General features: G+C 40.1%; 1 protein-coding gene and 1 non-coding gene across 4 annotated transcripts in view; both read left to right on the forward strand.

Moving 5' to 3' along the window:
- AP1G1 (adaptor related protein complex 1 subunit gamma 1) overlaps window positions 1-16,801 on the forward strand; it is a 94,662-nt gene that overhangs the window by 53,911 nt on the left and 23,950 nt on the right. For all 3 annotated transcript variants that reach the window (XM_066242072.1, XM_066242071.1, XM_066242070.1), the window contains 7 exons: window positions 1,854-1,949; window positions 2,575-2,655; window positions 2,850-2,948; window positions 6,593-6,648; window positions 8,936-9,049; window positions 13,101-13,241; window positions 13,962-14,016. In XM_066242072.1, coding sequence (XP_066098169.1) covers window positions 1,854-1,949; window positions 2,575-2,655; window positions 2,850-2,948; window positions 6,593-6,648; window positions 8,936-9,049; window positions 13,101-13,241; window positions 13,962-14,016 — 642 coding nt within the window. The remainder of the gene's footprint in view (window positions 1-1,853; window positions 1,950-2,574; window positions 2,656-2,849; window positions 2,949-6,592; window positions 6,649-8,935; window positions 9,050-13,100; window positions 13,242-13,961; window positions 14,017-16,801) is intronic.
- LOC136313823 (small nucleolar RNA SNORD71) lies at window positions 9,334-9,417 on the forward strand. The gene has a single exon (XR_010727250.1). It is a non-coding gene; the product is annotated as a small nucleolar RNA SNORD71 (small nucleolar RNA).

Below are 16,801 nucleotides of genomic sequence, written 5' to 3' on the forward strand. Positions count from 1 at the left end.
TGCATATTTGTCTGAATAATAAAGTTGGGTTCCAAGAATTAGTATGCTGAACACTCAGACATTTGTGCTCTTTGTCCCAAGGTGATCTTATGTGGTGTGCTGGCCTTTTGGTAGTGAATAAAATAAGGAAAAAGGACTTCTCCAAAATATAAACCAGATTAAAAAGTATTTGAGGATACGTATAGTACAAAAAGTAGGCCATTGGAAAGTATGCAAGGCGAGACTCTCTTTTTGTGCAGAGCTTACGAACTATATAGATGATCTTGGTTTTATGATGTTAATTTTAAAGCAGTATATAAAATAATATTATTCTTCCCTCTAATATAAATTGTCCTACTGTTCACAAATCTCTATGTGGCTTATATTTGTTTTTAATCTTGGAGTTATCCAAATTAGAATTTTGTTTGGGTGACTTATGAATCACTTGATTCTGAAGTGATATGGCCAATATTTAAATTTACACAGGTTATGTTCTCTTGTATTTAGAAGTGGCCTTAGTGTTGTGAAAATGTTTGGAGTGTATTCCTTGGGCATAGCCTGGCTTGTTTTGATCTTAATCTAGAGTTGGGGAGTAGGGAGAAAACAATTAGAAAAAAAATTGAGTTGTAGCAAAAGTTGGGGCTATTCTAGTTGCCTCATTAAGAGAGGTGATTCAGTTCACTGTGAACACTTCTTAATTTTAGTCATTTAGAGTTGTTTATATAGCTAAATTGAGTTTTTAGTTGTAGACTGAGAAAGTTCCTATTGTGCAAACATTTTGGTTTAGGGTTTTAATATTAAGTGATTGATCAACAGAATGAAATGAATAACAATATTTAAAGCATCTTTAAGTTCAGCTTGGCAATAAAATTACTTCTACTTTGTATTATGACTATATGAACAAAATAAAGGAAGGGCAAGAAGGGAATTCTGACTATAAATAATATAAAGTTTTATTAGTAAAATAAGACAAGAGCTCTGGCCAGATAGCTCAGTTGGTTAGAGCATTGTTCTGAAGCACAGAGGTTGCCAGTTCGATCCCTGGGTCAGGGCACATACAGGAACAGATCAATGTTCCTGTCTTTCTCCCTTCCTCTCTAAAATCAATAAAGCAAACATTAAAAATAAAAAGACAAGACAAGAAAACTGTGACAGATTAGCTTTATAATTAAGGGGTGAGATTAAATTTTATTGAAAATTGTGTCCTATGATTTAAGAATAGGGAAAGGAAATTATTCACGGCCTTGGTATCTTAAAATGAATGATAGTTTTTTGTGTGTCTTTTTCTACTTGATCTATGTTGGAGGCTTTTGTATTCCCTGTTGTTTGTTGGAAAAAGATGGCTAGCTCTATCTATCTCAAGAGAAGAAACTTATTTTTTCTCTATTTGAGATAGTATGTTTTCAAGCTATAATTTTAATAAGATCACCAGTATTTTGGGTATGATTCCATTGTATATTCAAATGTTTGTATGTGTGCTGTTGAAGCGAGCACTATATCCAAATGTTTGAATGGGTAAAAGTAGAAATGCAATATGCTTCATAGACGTCTGTTTTCCTTGGTTCCCATAGGCTTTCTGACCTACTGTTAATCGCAGTATCTTTGCATATATAACTCTGGAGGAAAAATGTCTAGTTTGTTTTTCATTCAGGTAAAATATGTATTCCTTCTTGAGTTCTTGGTGAAAGTATTCCTAAGTTATATTTATTGAACATCAACAATATACTTAAGAATCACTTGATAATAGTATATTGTATCAGTAGACTTTGTTTGGATTCAGACCCTTGTACCATTTTTCTAAACCAAGTTACCTGCCTATTCATGAGGAAGACTTTGATGTCTGCTGTTTTTTGATACATCTTTCTTTTCTGCAGCTTGTGCCCCAATTAGTTCGTATTCTAAAGAACCTCATCATGTCCGGATATTCACCAGAACATGATGTTTCTGGTATCAGTGACCCCTTTTTGCAGGTAAGCTTGAAAGAAAGCTTTGGATATATGGTACAAGTTTAATAGCTTTAAATAGATTGTTTCCTCCCTCTTAAGTGTGTGTTGGGTAGGTAGTTGGTAGTTAACTGATTAAACTAATTACATTAATAAATGAACAGTGACACAATTCTGTATTTTATTAAATTAATAGAATGAAATTATGCTTATAATAGTCAAAATTGTCTACGACATAGAGACTTATCAGTATACAGGCACACCTTACTTTATTGCACTTGGTAGATGTTGCATTTTTACAAATTGAAGGTAAGTTCCTGAACCAGCAATAAAGGTATGACATGCTTTATTGCGACACTACTTTACTGTTGTGGTTGGGACTAAACCCTCAGTGTCTCTGAGGTATGCCTGTAATGTAGCTCTGCAGATGGTGGCATCTTTTAGCTGTGGAATGGCAAAGTGTAGGTTGTCTAATAACTTCTTTAAGACACAGAAACATATCTCTTCTCTAAAGATAATATTGAAAATTCCTCTCTTTGAATTTTGACCATTTCTAATGGGAGTTAAGACTTCATTTGAGATACTTGAATTTCATACCAAGCATAACTCCTTTGTGCCAGTTTGTTGACCTTTCTCATGTTTTACACATTAGGTACGAATTTTGCGGTTATTAAGAATTTTAGGACGAAATGATGATGACTCAAGTGAAGCGATGAATGATATATTAGCACAGGTGAGTAGACCAAACTTGCATCGTATTAAATATTCATCTTAGTCTAGCAGGGGGTAGAATAATTGTATTTATATAGAACAGTGTTTATTTGTTTCCTCATTGGTGGTTATAATAAATCACAAAATGTCTCATTACTTCTGAATATATTTTGGAAGTCTTGTTTTATTGTTGTGCACCGCTCTCTGTCTTTTCAGGTTGCCACTAATACGGAGACTAGTAAAAATGTAGGAAATGCTATTCTTTATGAAACGGTTTTGACTATCATGGATATTAAGTCAGAGAGTGGACTGCGAGTAAGTCTTTTTAAATCTTTTCTTCTCCCTAAACATTTCATTTAGAATAATTATCATGGACTTTAGCACTTTGGAAATGAATTCCATTTGAAAATTATCATTAGGGGAGAATTTTTAAATATTTGTTTTAACATAAGAAATACATAAAGTAAAGCTCAAATAGTATAGAGGGAACGTAGGGAAGAAAATGTCTGCCTTTAATTTTCATATGTAGATGCAATTCTTTTGGTGGGAAATACTGCTACTATTTTCTTTTTTTTTCCCCAGAGATAGAGTCAGACAGAGGGATAGATAGGGACAGACAGACAGGAATGGAGAGAGATGAGAAGCATCAATCATCAGTTTTTCGTTGCGACACCTTAGTTGTTCATTGATTGCTCTCTCATATGTGCCTTGACCATGGGCCTTCAGCAGACCGAGTAACCCCTTGCTCGAGCCAGAGACCTCGGGTCCAAGCTGGTGAGCTTTTGCCGAAACCAGATGAGCCCGCGCTTAAACCGGCAACTTCGGGGTCTTGAACCTGGGTCCTCGGCATCCCAGTCTGACGCTCTATCCACTTTGCCACAGCCTGGTCAGGCGCTACCATTTTCTAATGTATTTTTGGGGGATGTTTTATTCATATTTAAATGTGTTTGTGCATGTGTGTTTTTTCTCTTCTCCACTTTTTAAGCGTTTTTATTTGAGCCTGACCAGGCAGTGGCGCAGTGGATAGAGCATTGAACTGGATTACGGAGGACCCAGGTTCGAAACCCCAAGGTTGCTGGCTTGAGTATGGGCTCACCAGCTTAAAGTGCAGAATTGCTGGCTTGAGCGTGGGATCATAGACATGACCCCAAGGTCGCTGGCTTGAGCCTAAGGTTGCTGGCTTGAACAAGAGGTCACTTGCTCTGCTGAACTGCTCCCCCCACCCCCCCCCACTCCCCCATCAAGGCACATATGAGAAATTAATCAATGAACAACTAAGGTGCCACAACGAAGACTTAATGCTTCTCATTTCTCTCCCTTCCTATCTGTCCCTATCTGTCCCTCTCTCTGTCTCTGTCATATACACACACACAAAATAAGTTAAAAAAAACTTTTTATTTGAAATAATTTTAGACTCACAGAAAAGTTACAAAACAATTGAGCCTTTATATACCCTTTTCTTCCTGTAATGCTAACATCTTTCATGATTATATAGTGTAATAATCAAAACTCAGAAATTAATATCGGTACCATGCCACTAACTAAATTACCGACTATTTAGATTTCACCAATTTTTCTGCTTATGTCCTTTTTCTGTTTCTGGAGCTAGCCCGTGATTCCACCTTGCATTTCATTGTCATGCCTCCTTTGTTTCCTTTAATTTGTTACAGTTCCTCTGTCTTCCTTTGTCTTGCATGACTTTGACACTTTAGAACAGGGATCTCAAACTCGCGGCCCGCTCACCAATTTTGTGCGGCCCGCAGACTAATCAAATTTCGTGGATTAGTCTGTGGGCCGCACAAAATTGGTGGGCGGGCCGCATGCGGCCCGCAGGCCCGAGTTTGAGACTCCTGCTTTAGAAGAATACTGATCCTTTACTCTTTAGAACAGTGGTAATCAAACTAGTGGGCGTTCCAGCTTTCATGGTGGGCGGTAGCGGAGCAAGCAAAGTATAAATAAAAAGATAGATTTAACTATAGTAAGTTGTTTCATAAAGATTTATTCTGCCAAACTTAGCGAAAATCCAACATAAAGTATTTGGTAAGTAATTATTATTATATGCTTTAACTTGCTGTAATTCTGCTTTATAAACTTTATAAAGTAAAATTACTTCCCTACTTTATAAATTACCATTACTGTGGAACCGGTGGGTGGTTAGAAAATTTTACTACTAACAAATACAAAAGTGGGCGGTAGGTATAAAAAGGTTGACTACCCCTGCTTTAGAATGTCTCCCAGTTTCGATCTGTCTGATACTTGATCATGATTAGATTGAAGTTATGCTTTTTTTTTTTTAATCAAGATTTTCATAGCAGTGATGTGCTTTTCTCAGTATTGTATCCGGAGGTACATGCTATGTCTGTTTGTCTCACTACTGATGGTCTTTTTTTTTTTTTTTTTTTCTTTTCATTTTTCTGAAGCTGGAATCGGGGAGAGATAGTCAGACAGACTCCCGCATGCGCCCGACCAGGATCCACCCGGCACGCCCACCAGGGGGCGATGCTCTGCCCATCCTGGGCGTCGCCATATTGCGACCAGAGCCACTCTAGCGCCTGAGGCAGAGGCCACAGAGCCATCCTCAGCGCCCGGGCCATCTTTGCTCCAATGGAGCCTTGGCTGCGGGAGGGGAAGAGAGAGACAGAGAGGAAAGCGTGGCGGAGGGGTGGAGAAGCAAATGGGCGCTTCTCCTGTGTGCCCTGGCCGGGAATCGAACCCGGGTCCTCCGCACGCTAGGCCGACACTCTACCACTGAGCCAACCTGCCAGGGCAACTACTGATGGTCTTGAACTTGATCATTTGATTAAGGTGGTGTCTACTGTAACTCTAAACTGTAAAATTTTCCTTTTGTAGTTAAAAATATTTGGGGGGAAGCCCTGGCTGGTTGGCTCAGCGGTAGAGTGTCGGCCTGGCGTGCGGGGGACCCGGGTTCAATTCCCGGCCAGGGCACATAGGAGAAGCGCCCATTTGCTTCTCCACCCCCCCCCCCTTCTTCCTCTCTGCCTCTCTCTTCCCCTCCCGCAGCCGAGGTTCCATTGGAGCAAAGATGGCCTGGGTGCTGGGGATGGCTCCTTGGCCTCTGCCCCAGGCGCTAGAGTGGCTCTGGTCGCGGCAGAGCGGCGCCCCGGAGGGGCAGAGCATCGCCCCCTGGTGGGCAGAGCATCGCCCCTGGTGGGCGTTCCGGGTGGATCCCGGTCGGGCGCATGCGGGAGTCTGTCTGACTGTCTCTCCCCGTTTCCAGCTTCAGAAAAATACAAAAAAATAAGTATATATTTTTGGGGAGATGTTTTAAGACTATGAAGGTACCTTGTTTTCCTCAGACTTTTGCCCATCAGTGTTAGTATCCATCAGAAGATCTTGTCTGCAACCGTTGTTAGTATGGTGTTCTAATGATTCTTTCTACTTCCTTCATTTTCTTATTAAGTAATTGGCATTCTTTGTAAGGAAGAATTCTCCTTCATGAATTTATTCATTCTTTCAGTCATTTATTAATATAAGAATAGCTAGCCTATAGTTTTATAAAAACAAGTTTACTAACTACAATACAGTATCTGTGTATTAACCAAAGTAACTTAGGCTAGTTCTTTTCCTCTCCCCACCTTTCAGACAAAATGCTAACAATTGTATATATCAATCTGCACCTTTTTTCACCTAACATTATATTGGAGTTAGTCCATATTCATGTATAGAGATAATCCTCATGCTTTAAAAATTGTGGTAGAATTTACATAGCATAAAATTTACCATTTTAATCATTTTTAAGTTCAGTGGCATTAAGTACAGTCATATTGTTCTGCAACCAACACCATCATTTATCTTCAGAACTTTTTGTTTTTCCAGTCTATAAAATACCAACTACCAGCTTTAAAGAGTTCACATACAACAGAGGCCAGGGACTAAACCTTGAAAAAATATTAATATTTAATTTTCCTAGATTTTTAACCTATGTTATTTTTCTTTAGGTCTTAGCCATAAATATCCTGGGTCGTTTCTTATTGAATAATGACAAGAATATAAGGTAAAGCAACTGAAAAATGACTTGTATTTTGTTGTTATAAACTCAGTGTTTTCAAGAGTGACTTTGCTCAAGATCATACATGTATTGAGGGATGTGTCTAAAACTTTAGTTGAGGTAACTCAGGGTTTCTATTTTTAGCATGGTCTTAAAACTACTGTTTTTTTAAAAAAAATTGAGGCTTTACCTCATGGTTTAATTTTTTTTCTTTTTCCTATTTATACTATAAATCAGCAGTCAGCAAGCCTTTTCTATAAGGGGCCAGATGGTCAATATTTTAGGCTCTGTGGCAATTATTCAGCCATGCCTTGGGGCATGAAAACAGGTCATACACTATATAAATGGTGAATGTGGCTGTTCTGATAAAAATTGACTTATAAAACCAGACAGCAGAGGGCTGGATTTTTGCTGGTAGCTTGTAGTTTGCTGACCTCTGCTCTGAAGTAAGAAGAAGAATACAGTGCCTGACCTGTGGTGGCGCAGTGGATAAAGCATCAACCTGGAATGTTGAGGTCACCAGTTTGAAACCCCCGGCTTGCCTGGTCATGGCATATATGGGAGTTGATGCTTCCTGCTCCTCCCTGTTCTCTCTCTCTCTCTCTCTCTTACTCTCCTCTCTAAAATAAAAAAATAAAAAAACCACCAAAAGCCTGACCAGGCAGGCGGTGGTGCAGTGGATAGAGCGTTGGACTGTGATGCGGAGGACCAGGTTCGAAACCCCGAGGTCACCAGCTTGAGCACGGGCTCCTCTGGTTTGAGCAAGGCATACCAGCTTGAGGCCAGGGTTGCTGGCTTGAGCAAGGAGTCACTTGGTCCCTGGTCAAGGCACATATGAGAGAGCAGTCAATGAACAACTAAGGTGATGTAGTAAAGAATTGATGCTTCTCATCTTTCTCCCTTCCTGTCTGTCTATCCCTATCTATCCCTCTCTCTGATTTTCTCTATGTCTCTGTCAAAAATAAAAACACCAAAAACAATAGCATTTCAGGACACAAATGTGGAATATGTCAGTTCCAGTTAGTTTTTTAAAGTAGATGAATTTATTATCTTTTATTTTGTAGTATATCCTGTTTGCCTTTTTTCACTTTTAATCAGAATAATTTTTTCTTATCATGTTAAGCTTTAAAAAATGTTGAAATAATTATGGTAGTATCCTGAATTCTCTTCTCTTCCAAAAGAATTTTTAAATACTTGGACCTTTCACTCAATTTTTTATGAGTTCACGTTAAAGCAGAGAAAATACAGATTTCTTTCATTTTGGGGCTGCAGCCTAAAACGGGTTGGGAACCTATGGCTTGTGAGCCAGATGTGGCTCTTTTGATGGCTGCATCTGGCTCGCAGACAAATCTTTAATAAAAAGAAAAATAACGTTAAAAATATAAAACATTCTTATGTATTACAATCCATTTATTTCCTACCGCTCATGTTCATGGTTGCGGGTGGCTGGAGCCAATCACAGCTGTCCTCCTGGACAACACCAAATTTCTATTGGATAATACGTAATGTACACGGGTCATTGTATGGCTCTCACAGAATTACATTGTAAAATATGTGGCGTTCATGGCTCTCACCCCAAAAAATTCCCGACCCCGGCCTAAAAAGACGTACTGTATGCTTATTATGTTCCACTGTTTGAAAGAACTTGGAAATAATTGAATCAATCACTTTTAGGAGTTTCAGTGAACTTGACAATGAATGCAAATAGTTTAAGTCCAAAGCTTCTCCTGGTTGCTACTACTATAGATTATAGTGTCTATTGTGCCTTTAAAATGTTATCATAGCCCTGGCCGGTTGGCTCAGTGGTGGAGCGTTGGCCTGGCGTACAGGAGTCCTGGGTTTGATTCCCGGCCAGGGCACACAGGCGAGGTGCCTATCTGCTTCGCCACCCCTCCCCCTCTTCTTCCTCTCTGTCTCTCTCTTCCCCTCCCGCAGCCGAGGCTCCATTGGAGCAAAGTTGGCCCGGGCGCTGAGGATGGCTCTGTGGCCTCTGCCTCAGGCTCTAGGATGGCTCTGATTGCAGCAGAGCGATGCCCCAGATGGGTAGAGCATCGCCCCCTGGTGGGCATGCCGGGTGGATCCCGGTCGGGCGCATGCAGGAGTCTGTCTGACTGCCTCCCCATTTCCAGCTTGGGGGGGATGTTATCATTATAGTCACTGTCTTTCTTTTAAATGTTTAAAAATATGTGCTTTCCCTTAGTCTTTAGACCTTTTTTGTCATCACTTAGGCAGAAGAAAACTACCTTGAATTCAACATTTTAATTCTGTTCTTCTGCAACTTTATTTCATCCAGATATGTAGCTCTGACATCTTTGTTGAAGACTGTGCAGACAGATCATAATGCCGTGCAGAGGCACAGAAGCACAATTGTGGACTGTCTCAAAGATTTGGATGTCTCAATAAAACGGTAACAAATTATTGAAAGTTCTCTGCCTCCAGCCCACCTGATAGCTGTGTAATAGTTTTGAAAGTGAGAATGCTGATGTTTCTGTATTGTCATCATTTTCACAGATGAATTCTCTGCAGAGGAAATCCTTTTTTAGAAAGGACTAGCAGGGAGAAACTTTGGGTCAATGAAGGAGGCCAATAAGTAATACTTAAGTATACACTGAAGTTGTCCTTTATTCTTTGGTAAATAAAACAGATAAAGATAAGCTAGGCAAAAGATTACTTAACAGAGATACTGTGCTTTGTGTGTTGGAGGATGAAAATGTGGAGTGATCCATCGGCCAAGTGTTTTAGCACGATGCTGAAACTCACTACTGACAGCACACGCTTTATCACAGTGCTCTTGCCCCGAGATACTAGAGACAGCCGTGTTTCCTAGAACAGTACCTCTAGGAATGATGTTAGGTAACAGCACTTTCAGAACGCATAACTATTTTCATTTTTTTAAAAATTTTATGCCCTGGCCAGATTGCTCAGTTGGTGGAGCATTGTCCTGAAGTGCAGAGGTTGCTGGTTCAATCCCCAGTCAGGGCACATACAGGAATAATTCTGTGTTTCTGTTTCTCTCTCTCTCTTCCTTTCTCTCTCACTAAAATCAATAAATAAGAAAGAAAAACAAACAAAGCTCCAGTGGATAGAAAAAAGGAAATAATAAGGATCAGAGCAGAAATAAATGAAATAGAGTCTGAGAAAAACAATACAAAAGATCAGTGAAACCAAGAGCTGGTCCTTTGAAAAGATAAACAAGACTGACAAACCTTTAACCAAACTCATCACGAAAAAAAATGAGAGAATACCAAAGTAAATAAAACCAAAAATGCAAGAGGAAAAGTAACGACTGACTACACAGAAATACAAGGGATTGTAAAAAATATATATACAAACAACTACATACCAACAGCTTGGAAAATCTGGCTGAATGAGCTGCGTTCTCCTGCCAACCCACACTGCACAGCAGAGAATGAGAACCCCACCTTTGTTACCTTAAGCCACTGAGAGTTGAGGTTGACTATTAAGGCAGTATTTCCTGGCATTTCCTGACTGACACAGCGTAGAAATCCAAAGAATAAAGAAACATAAACCTTAAAAAAAAAATCAATAAATAAAAATTTTAAAAAAGATAATAAGAATTTATTATTATTTATTTACATACTTAATTTTATTTATTTTATTAGTTACTCCATGGAGTAACTCTACTAATTCTCTTCTTAGAAGAATTGTAGATGTTATTGAAACCTAGCTACAGGTGGTCCCAGTGAACTTTTAGTGATGGTTGTATGTTCAGATCCAGAACAAATTAGATTTTAAATGATCTCTGGGCCCTGGCTGTTTGGCTCAGTGGTAGAGCATCAGCCCAGCTCAGCTTATGGATATCCTGGGTTCGATTCTCTGTCAGGGCATACAAGAGAAGTGCCCATCTGCTTCTCCATCACTCACCCTCTCACTTTTCTGTCTGTCTGTCTCTCTCTCTCTCTCTCTTCCCCATGGCTCATTTGCAGTGAGTTGACCCCAGGCACTGGGGATGACTCCATGGCCTCCACTTTAGGCGCTAAGATGAGCTTGGTTGTTAAACAATGGAACAGTGCCCCAGATAGGCAGAGAATCACCCCCTAGTGGGCTTGCCAGGTGGATTCCAGTCGGGGTGCATGCAAGAGTCTGTCCCTCTGTCTCTCCTCCCCCCACTGAATTAAAAAAAAGAGAGAAATGATCTCTGAAATCAACTAACATTTATATATATTGAGTTTTCTTTTTACGGAGAACAATGTAAAGACAAGACCTAAACTTAGTAACAACTTTTACATAGTGCTTTGCAAAGGATCTGTAAACACCCTCTCAGTTCTCTGAGTACACCAGTGAGATGAGGCAATTACTTCTGTCCTCATTTAACAGTTAGTTAAAATATAGTCCCAAAGGAGTCAAATGATTTTACTCAAAACCTTCTCCCTTGTACAGCGCCGACCTGGGAATAGAAATGAGGCCTGACTCGTATTTTGTTGTTCCTCTATACCTTGTTTCTGGGCTTTGCATTTTAAAAGTAAAGCCTGTCTCTTTGACAGGCTCTGTAATAGTAAGAGCTCAAACTCTGGAGCCATCCTGGCTTACTTCAACTCCTGTCCTTGCCCTTAATCAACATGGTCTAGTTGCTTAACCTTTTAGTGCCTCAGTTGTCCCAAATGTAAAATGTAGGTACAACAGCACCCACCTTACAGGGTTATGCAGGATTAACTGGATTAATGTAACTAAAGTTCTTAAGCATTATATAATTATTAACTATTATATTTCTATAAGATGACAATACTTTCTACTTATTAAATTGATACTTTTGAAAGTCAGTTTGTATACCATGTTTGAAAATACTGACTAAATATGAAAAGATGCATATAGTAACCTTATAACTTTTGTGTTAAACCTTTCCATTCTACCTTGGTTGTCAAATTTGATAGGCAGGTATAGAAACTTATTTGTTCTCAGCCCTGGCCAGTTGGCTCAGCGGTAAGAGCGTCGGCCTGGCGTGCGGGGGACCCGGGTTCGATTCCCGGCCGGGGTGCATAGGAGAGGTGCCTATTTGCTTCTCCACCCCCCCCCCTCCTTCCTCTCTGTCTCTCTCTTCCCCTCCCGCAGCCAAGGCTCCATTGGAGCAAAGATGGCCCGGGCACTGGGGATGGCTCCTTGGCCTCTGCCCTAGGCGCCAGAGTGGCTCTGGTCGCAACAGAGCGATGCCCCGGATGGGCAGAGCATCGCCCCCTGGTGGGCAGAGCGTCGCCCCTGGTGGGCGTGCCGGGTGGATCCCAGTCAGGTGCATGCGGGAGTCTGTCTGACTGTCTCTCCCCGTTTCCAGCTTCAGAAAAATACAAAAAAAAAAAAAACAAACTTATTTGTTCTCATAGTATATGCCTTTTTTTCCTTTTTGTGGTTTTCACTCTTTTTTTTGTTTTGTTTTTTTCCCAGCTTTATTGGGATATAATTGACCTATAACATTGTATAAGTTTAAGATGTACAATGTGTTTGACACAGTTATGAATTACAGAACAGTTATATTAGTTAATACCTGCATCACATTACATAACTACTACTTTTTTGTGTGTGTGCTGAGAACATTTAGGGTCTACTTTCTTAGCAAATTTCAAGTATATAATACAGCATTACTATCGATAACTTTAATCACTAGGCACACATTAGATCCCCAGAACTTAATCATCTTATAACTGGAAGTTTGTACCCTCTGGCTGTCCTCTCCCCTTCTTCCCCACCCTCAGCCCTGGTAACCACCATTCTAGTCTTCTTTGTGATGTTTGGCTTTTTTGCTTCCACTTTTTTTTTTTTTGCTTTCACTTTTAAGCGATAGACAGTATTTGTCTTTCTCTTTCTGGTTTTAGGCACTTAGTGTAATGCCCTCAGGCTTTTTTTCTAATTTTCCACATGCCGTTTTTTTAAAAATTATTGATTTGAGAGAGAGAAGAAGGGAGAGGAAAAGCAAAACATTGATTTGTTGTTGCACTTATTTATGCATTCATTGTGCCCTGACCAGGGATTGAACCTGCAATCTTGGCATATGGGGATGACACTGTGAACAACTGAGCTTGATGTGAACCGTGTTACATCATCTTTGGGCAGAAGTGGGTGTAATAAAAGAGTATGATGACTCTATATATTACATTTTTAAGGAATAACGTAGAGAGATACTATCTTTGGGTAATAATTTTGTTTCCTCTTTTAGTGAGCCTTTTAAGTATCCTGAATTTCAATTTCATAGAATAGATCACTGAACCCAAACTGCATTTTTGGCCAGTGTGTTTCTCTTAGGGATATTTGAAGAAAGTTGAATGACTATTCAAGATAGAAGAACTGACTTTGATAACTTGTTATCATTGGGATCACAGGATCGGATCGTGCAAGGATCATTAACACATCTGCCCGTCCTTGGTGTTCAGCGAAAATACACCTGGGTCTTTGTTTCATTCCACAGTAAATATAACTGTTTTCTTTTGTTTAATTTTTTTCCTTGCAAGGCGTGCAATGGAATTGAGTTTTGCCCTGGTAAATGGGAATAATATTCGAGGCATGATGAAGGAATTACTTTATTTTCTGGATTCATGTGAGCCAGAATTTAAAGCAGACTGTGCATCTGGAATCTTTCTTGCTGCAGAAAAGTAAGATTTAATATTTTCTTGATTGGTAAAAGATGCTTTGAACTTTTAAAAGCATCTTCAAAACACGGGGGAAGTGTTGTAAACATGTTTAAGCCACATAACTTATTTCCAGCTCCCAGTCAGAAAATAGCTTTGAGAAGGCCATTATCGCCAGCGTTTAAGTGTACTAAGAGAAAAAAAAAGAAAAGAAAAAATCCCACTTTTTATAAAACCTGGGATTTATAATCCTGCTATAATCTGTTGTTTTATCTCCTATCTATTAGATCCTTTTTTTATGAGGATATAGAAAAGTTTCAGCGTCTGAATTGTGGTTCTGAGTAAAACTTTTAGGAGGAAATACCTCAAGATTTTAGTAGTATGGTTATTTCTCCACTTTCCACTGTGAATTTAAGAGGACAGTTTCCTAGTCCTGTTGCATGGGTCTGGGAACAGTCCCTTGTCTTCTTTCCACTCGATCCTCTTCTGCCTTGACTTCATGAATTCTTTTCTGAGACATAGCCCGTTTCTTAGCTCAGGAACTCCTATTGCAACACTATGGGAATCATCTGAGTTGGATAGTGTGGTGTTTCATCGTGCTATGAAATGGGTGTCTCTGCTAGTTTTGAAGGTGATGTGTCTCCAGATATAATCACTTAATGACCTTAGGCAGGATTTTTGAAAGTTACTGAGCACAGTATAATATACAGGATCTAATTTTTTCACTTGGTTCCATTTTCTTAGGTATGCACCTTCCAAACGGTGGCATATAGACACAATTATGCGTGTTCTGACAACGGTAAGTAGCTTTTTCTGAGTCAGCATATACTAAATTCTGGATCTGCTTGATTAAGGCAGACAAAGAAAGCCGTACTTTGTGTTCTAGTGGGGGAGGTAGGAAATTCATGGGGAAATAGGTACTGTACTGTCAGGCAGGGGAAATGTTGTGAGAAACACTAAAGCAGCAGAGGGACTGTGATGCCGGCAGGAGAGATTGGGATGTGGGGCGATGGGCCGAGTATTTTAGGTGGAGTGGTCAGGGCAGGTCACTCAGAGGAGCTAACAGTTGAGTAGAGAACTTATGAAATTAGCCACGCAAAGATTTGGGAAAAGAATTTGAAACGTTGGAATTGCTGGCTTGAGCGTGGGGAGTGCAGGCTTGTCCCACTTGAGGATAGGCTCACCGGCTTGAGCATGGAGTCACGCTTGAGCGTGGGATCTTAGACATTACCCTATGGTCGCTTGCTTGAGCCCAAGGTCACCGGCATGAAGTGCAAGGTCACTGGCTCAGCCCTGGTCAAGGCACATATAAGAAGCAATCAGTGCCTGACCAGGCGGTGGCGCAGTGGATAGAGCGTCAGACTGGGATGCGGAAGACCCAGGTTCGAGACCCTGAGGTTGCCAGTTTGAGCGTAGGCTCATCTGGCTTGAGCAAAAAGCTCGCCAGCTTGGATCCAAGGTCGCTGGCTCGAGCAAGGGGTTACTCGGTCTGCTGAAGGCCCACGGTCAAGGCACATATGAGAAAGCAATCAATGAGCAACTAAGGTGTCGCAATGCACAACGAAAAACTAATGATTGATGCTTCTCATCTCTCCGTTCCTGTCTGTCTGTCCCTGTCTATCCCTCACTCTGACTCTCTCTCTGTCTCTGTAAAAAAATAAAATAAAAAACAAAACAAAACAAAAAAAAAAGAAGCAATCAGTGAACAGCTAAAGTACCGCAACTATAAGTTGCTGCTTCTCATCTCCCTTCCTATCTGTCTGTCCCTGTCTCTCTTGCATGCGTGTATGCACTAAGAAAATAAAAAGAAAACTGTTCTAATCACATCACCAAAGGTAGATACCATAAAGGAAAAACATTTAGATTTGACTATATTAAAATTTAAAACTTGTACAGTATAGCAAAAGGAAAAAAATCTATGAAATTGAAAGGCAAATGACAGCTAGGGGAAATCATTGTAACATATAACAGCATATTAATATTTTGATATATAAATAATTTATAATTAATAAATTCAGCCTGACCAGGCGGTCACGCAGTGGATAGAGTGTCAGACTGGGATGTGGAGGACCTAGGTTCGAGACCCCGAAGTCGCCAGCTTGAGTGCAGGCTCATCTGGTTTGAGTAAAGCCCACCAGCTTGGACCCAAGGTTGCTGGCTCGAGCAAGGGGTTACTTGGTCTGCTGAAGGCCCGCGGTCAGGGCACATATGAGAAAGCAATCAATGAACAACTAAGGTGCCGCAATGAAAAACTGATGATTGATGCTTCTCATCTCTCTCCGTTCCTGTCTGTCTATCCCTCTCTCTGACACTCTCTCTGTCCCTGGGGAAAAAAAAAAAGAAATTCAAACACTTGAATGGAAAAATTGGCATTTCAACAGGCAGTTCGCAAAGGAAGGAAATGACTAGTTAACATTGAAAAATACTCTTACTAATAAAGTTTAAGAAAAATAAAAGTGCCTGACCTGTGGTGGCGCAGTGGATAAAGCGTCAACCTGGAAATGCTGAGGTCGCCGGTTCGAAACCCTGGGCTTGCCTGGTCAAGGCACATATGGGAGTTGATGCTTCCAGCTCCTCCCCTTTCTCTCTCTCTCTGTCTCTCTCTCCTCTGTCTCTCTCCTCTCTAAAAATGAATAAATAAAATAAATAAAAAATAAATAAATAAAAAAGAAAAATAAAAGTGAAGTATCACTTTTCACTTACACTTTTTTTTTTTTTTAATTTTATTTATTCATTTTAGAGAGGAGAGGGAGAGACAGAGAGGGGGGGGGTAGGAGCTGGAAGAATCAACTCCCATATGTGCCTTGACCAGGCAAGCCCAGGGTTTTGAACCGGCGACCTCAGCATTTCCAGGTCAAGGCTTTATCCACTGCGCCACCACAGGTCAGGCCACTTACACTTTTTAACTGAATTCCTAGTACAGTATTAGTTAGAAAATAAACAAGCAGTACTCTTCATTTTAAGTGGGTATAAAATGTTGCCATCTTTCTAGAGTATAGGTATGAAAAGTCTTAGTTTATACCTTTTAGTTCATTGATTTAATTCTTAGGACTTTATCTTGGAAAGATAAAAGGACACATGTACAAAAACATATATTTAGCCTGACCTGTGGTGGCGCAGTGGATAAAGCGTCGACCTAGAATGCTGAGGTCGCAGGTTCAAAACCCTGGGCTTGTCTGGTCAAGGCAGATATGAGAGTTAATGCTTCCTGTTCGTCCCCCCTTCTCTCTCTCTCTCTCTCTCCTCTCTAAAATAAATAAATAAAATCTTTAAAAATATACATATATACAAAGGTGTTCATCCCAGTACTGTTTATATAATCAGGAAAACTGGAAACAGCTTCAAGTTTTTAAAATGAGCATTAAGTAAATCCTGAAATACCTGTAGGAGGAAATGATCCCATGAAAAAAAATATATATATTTGTTCCTGTTGAATTTTGTCTATGACATACTAGTTTTCTAGTTTACCTACAATGAATTAATTTTGTTAAACATTAAAAGTTAATAGAAGAGGCCCTGGCCGGTTCGCTCAGTGGTAGAGTGTCGGCCTGGCGTGCAGAAGTCCTGGGTTCGATTCCTGGCTA

The sequence above is a fragment of the Saccopteryx bilineata genome, chromosome 9, assembly GCF_036850765.1.
Source record: "Saccopteryx bilineata isolate mSacBil1 chromosome 9, mSacBil1_pri_phased_curated, whole genome shotgun sequence".
NCBI lineage: Eukaryota > Metazoa > Chordata > Mammalia > Chiroptera > Emballonuridae > Saccopteryx > Saccopteryx bilineata.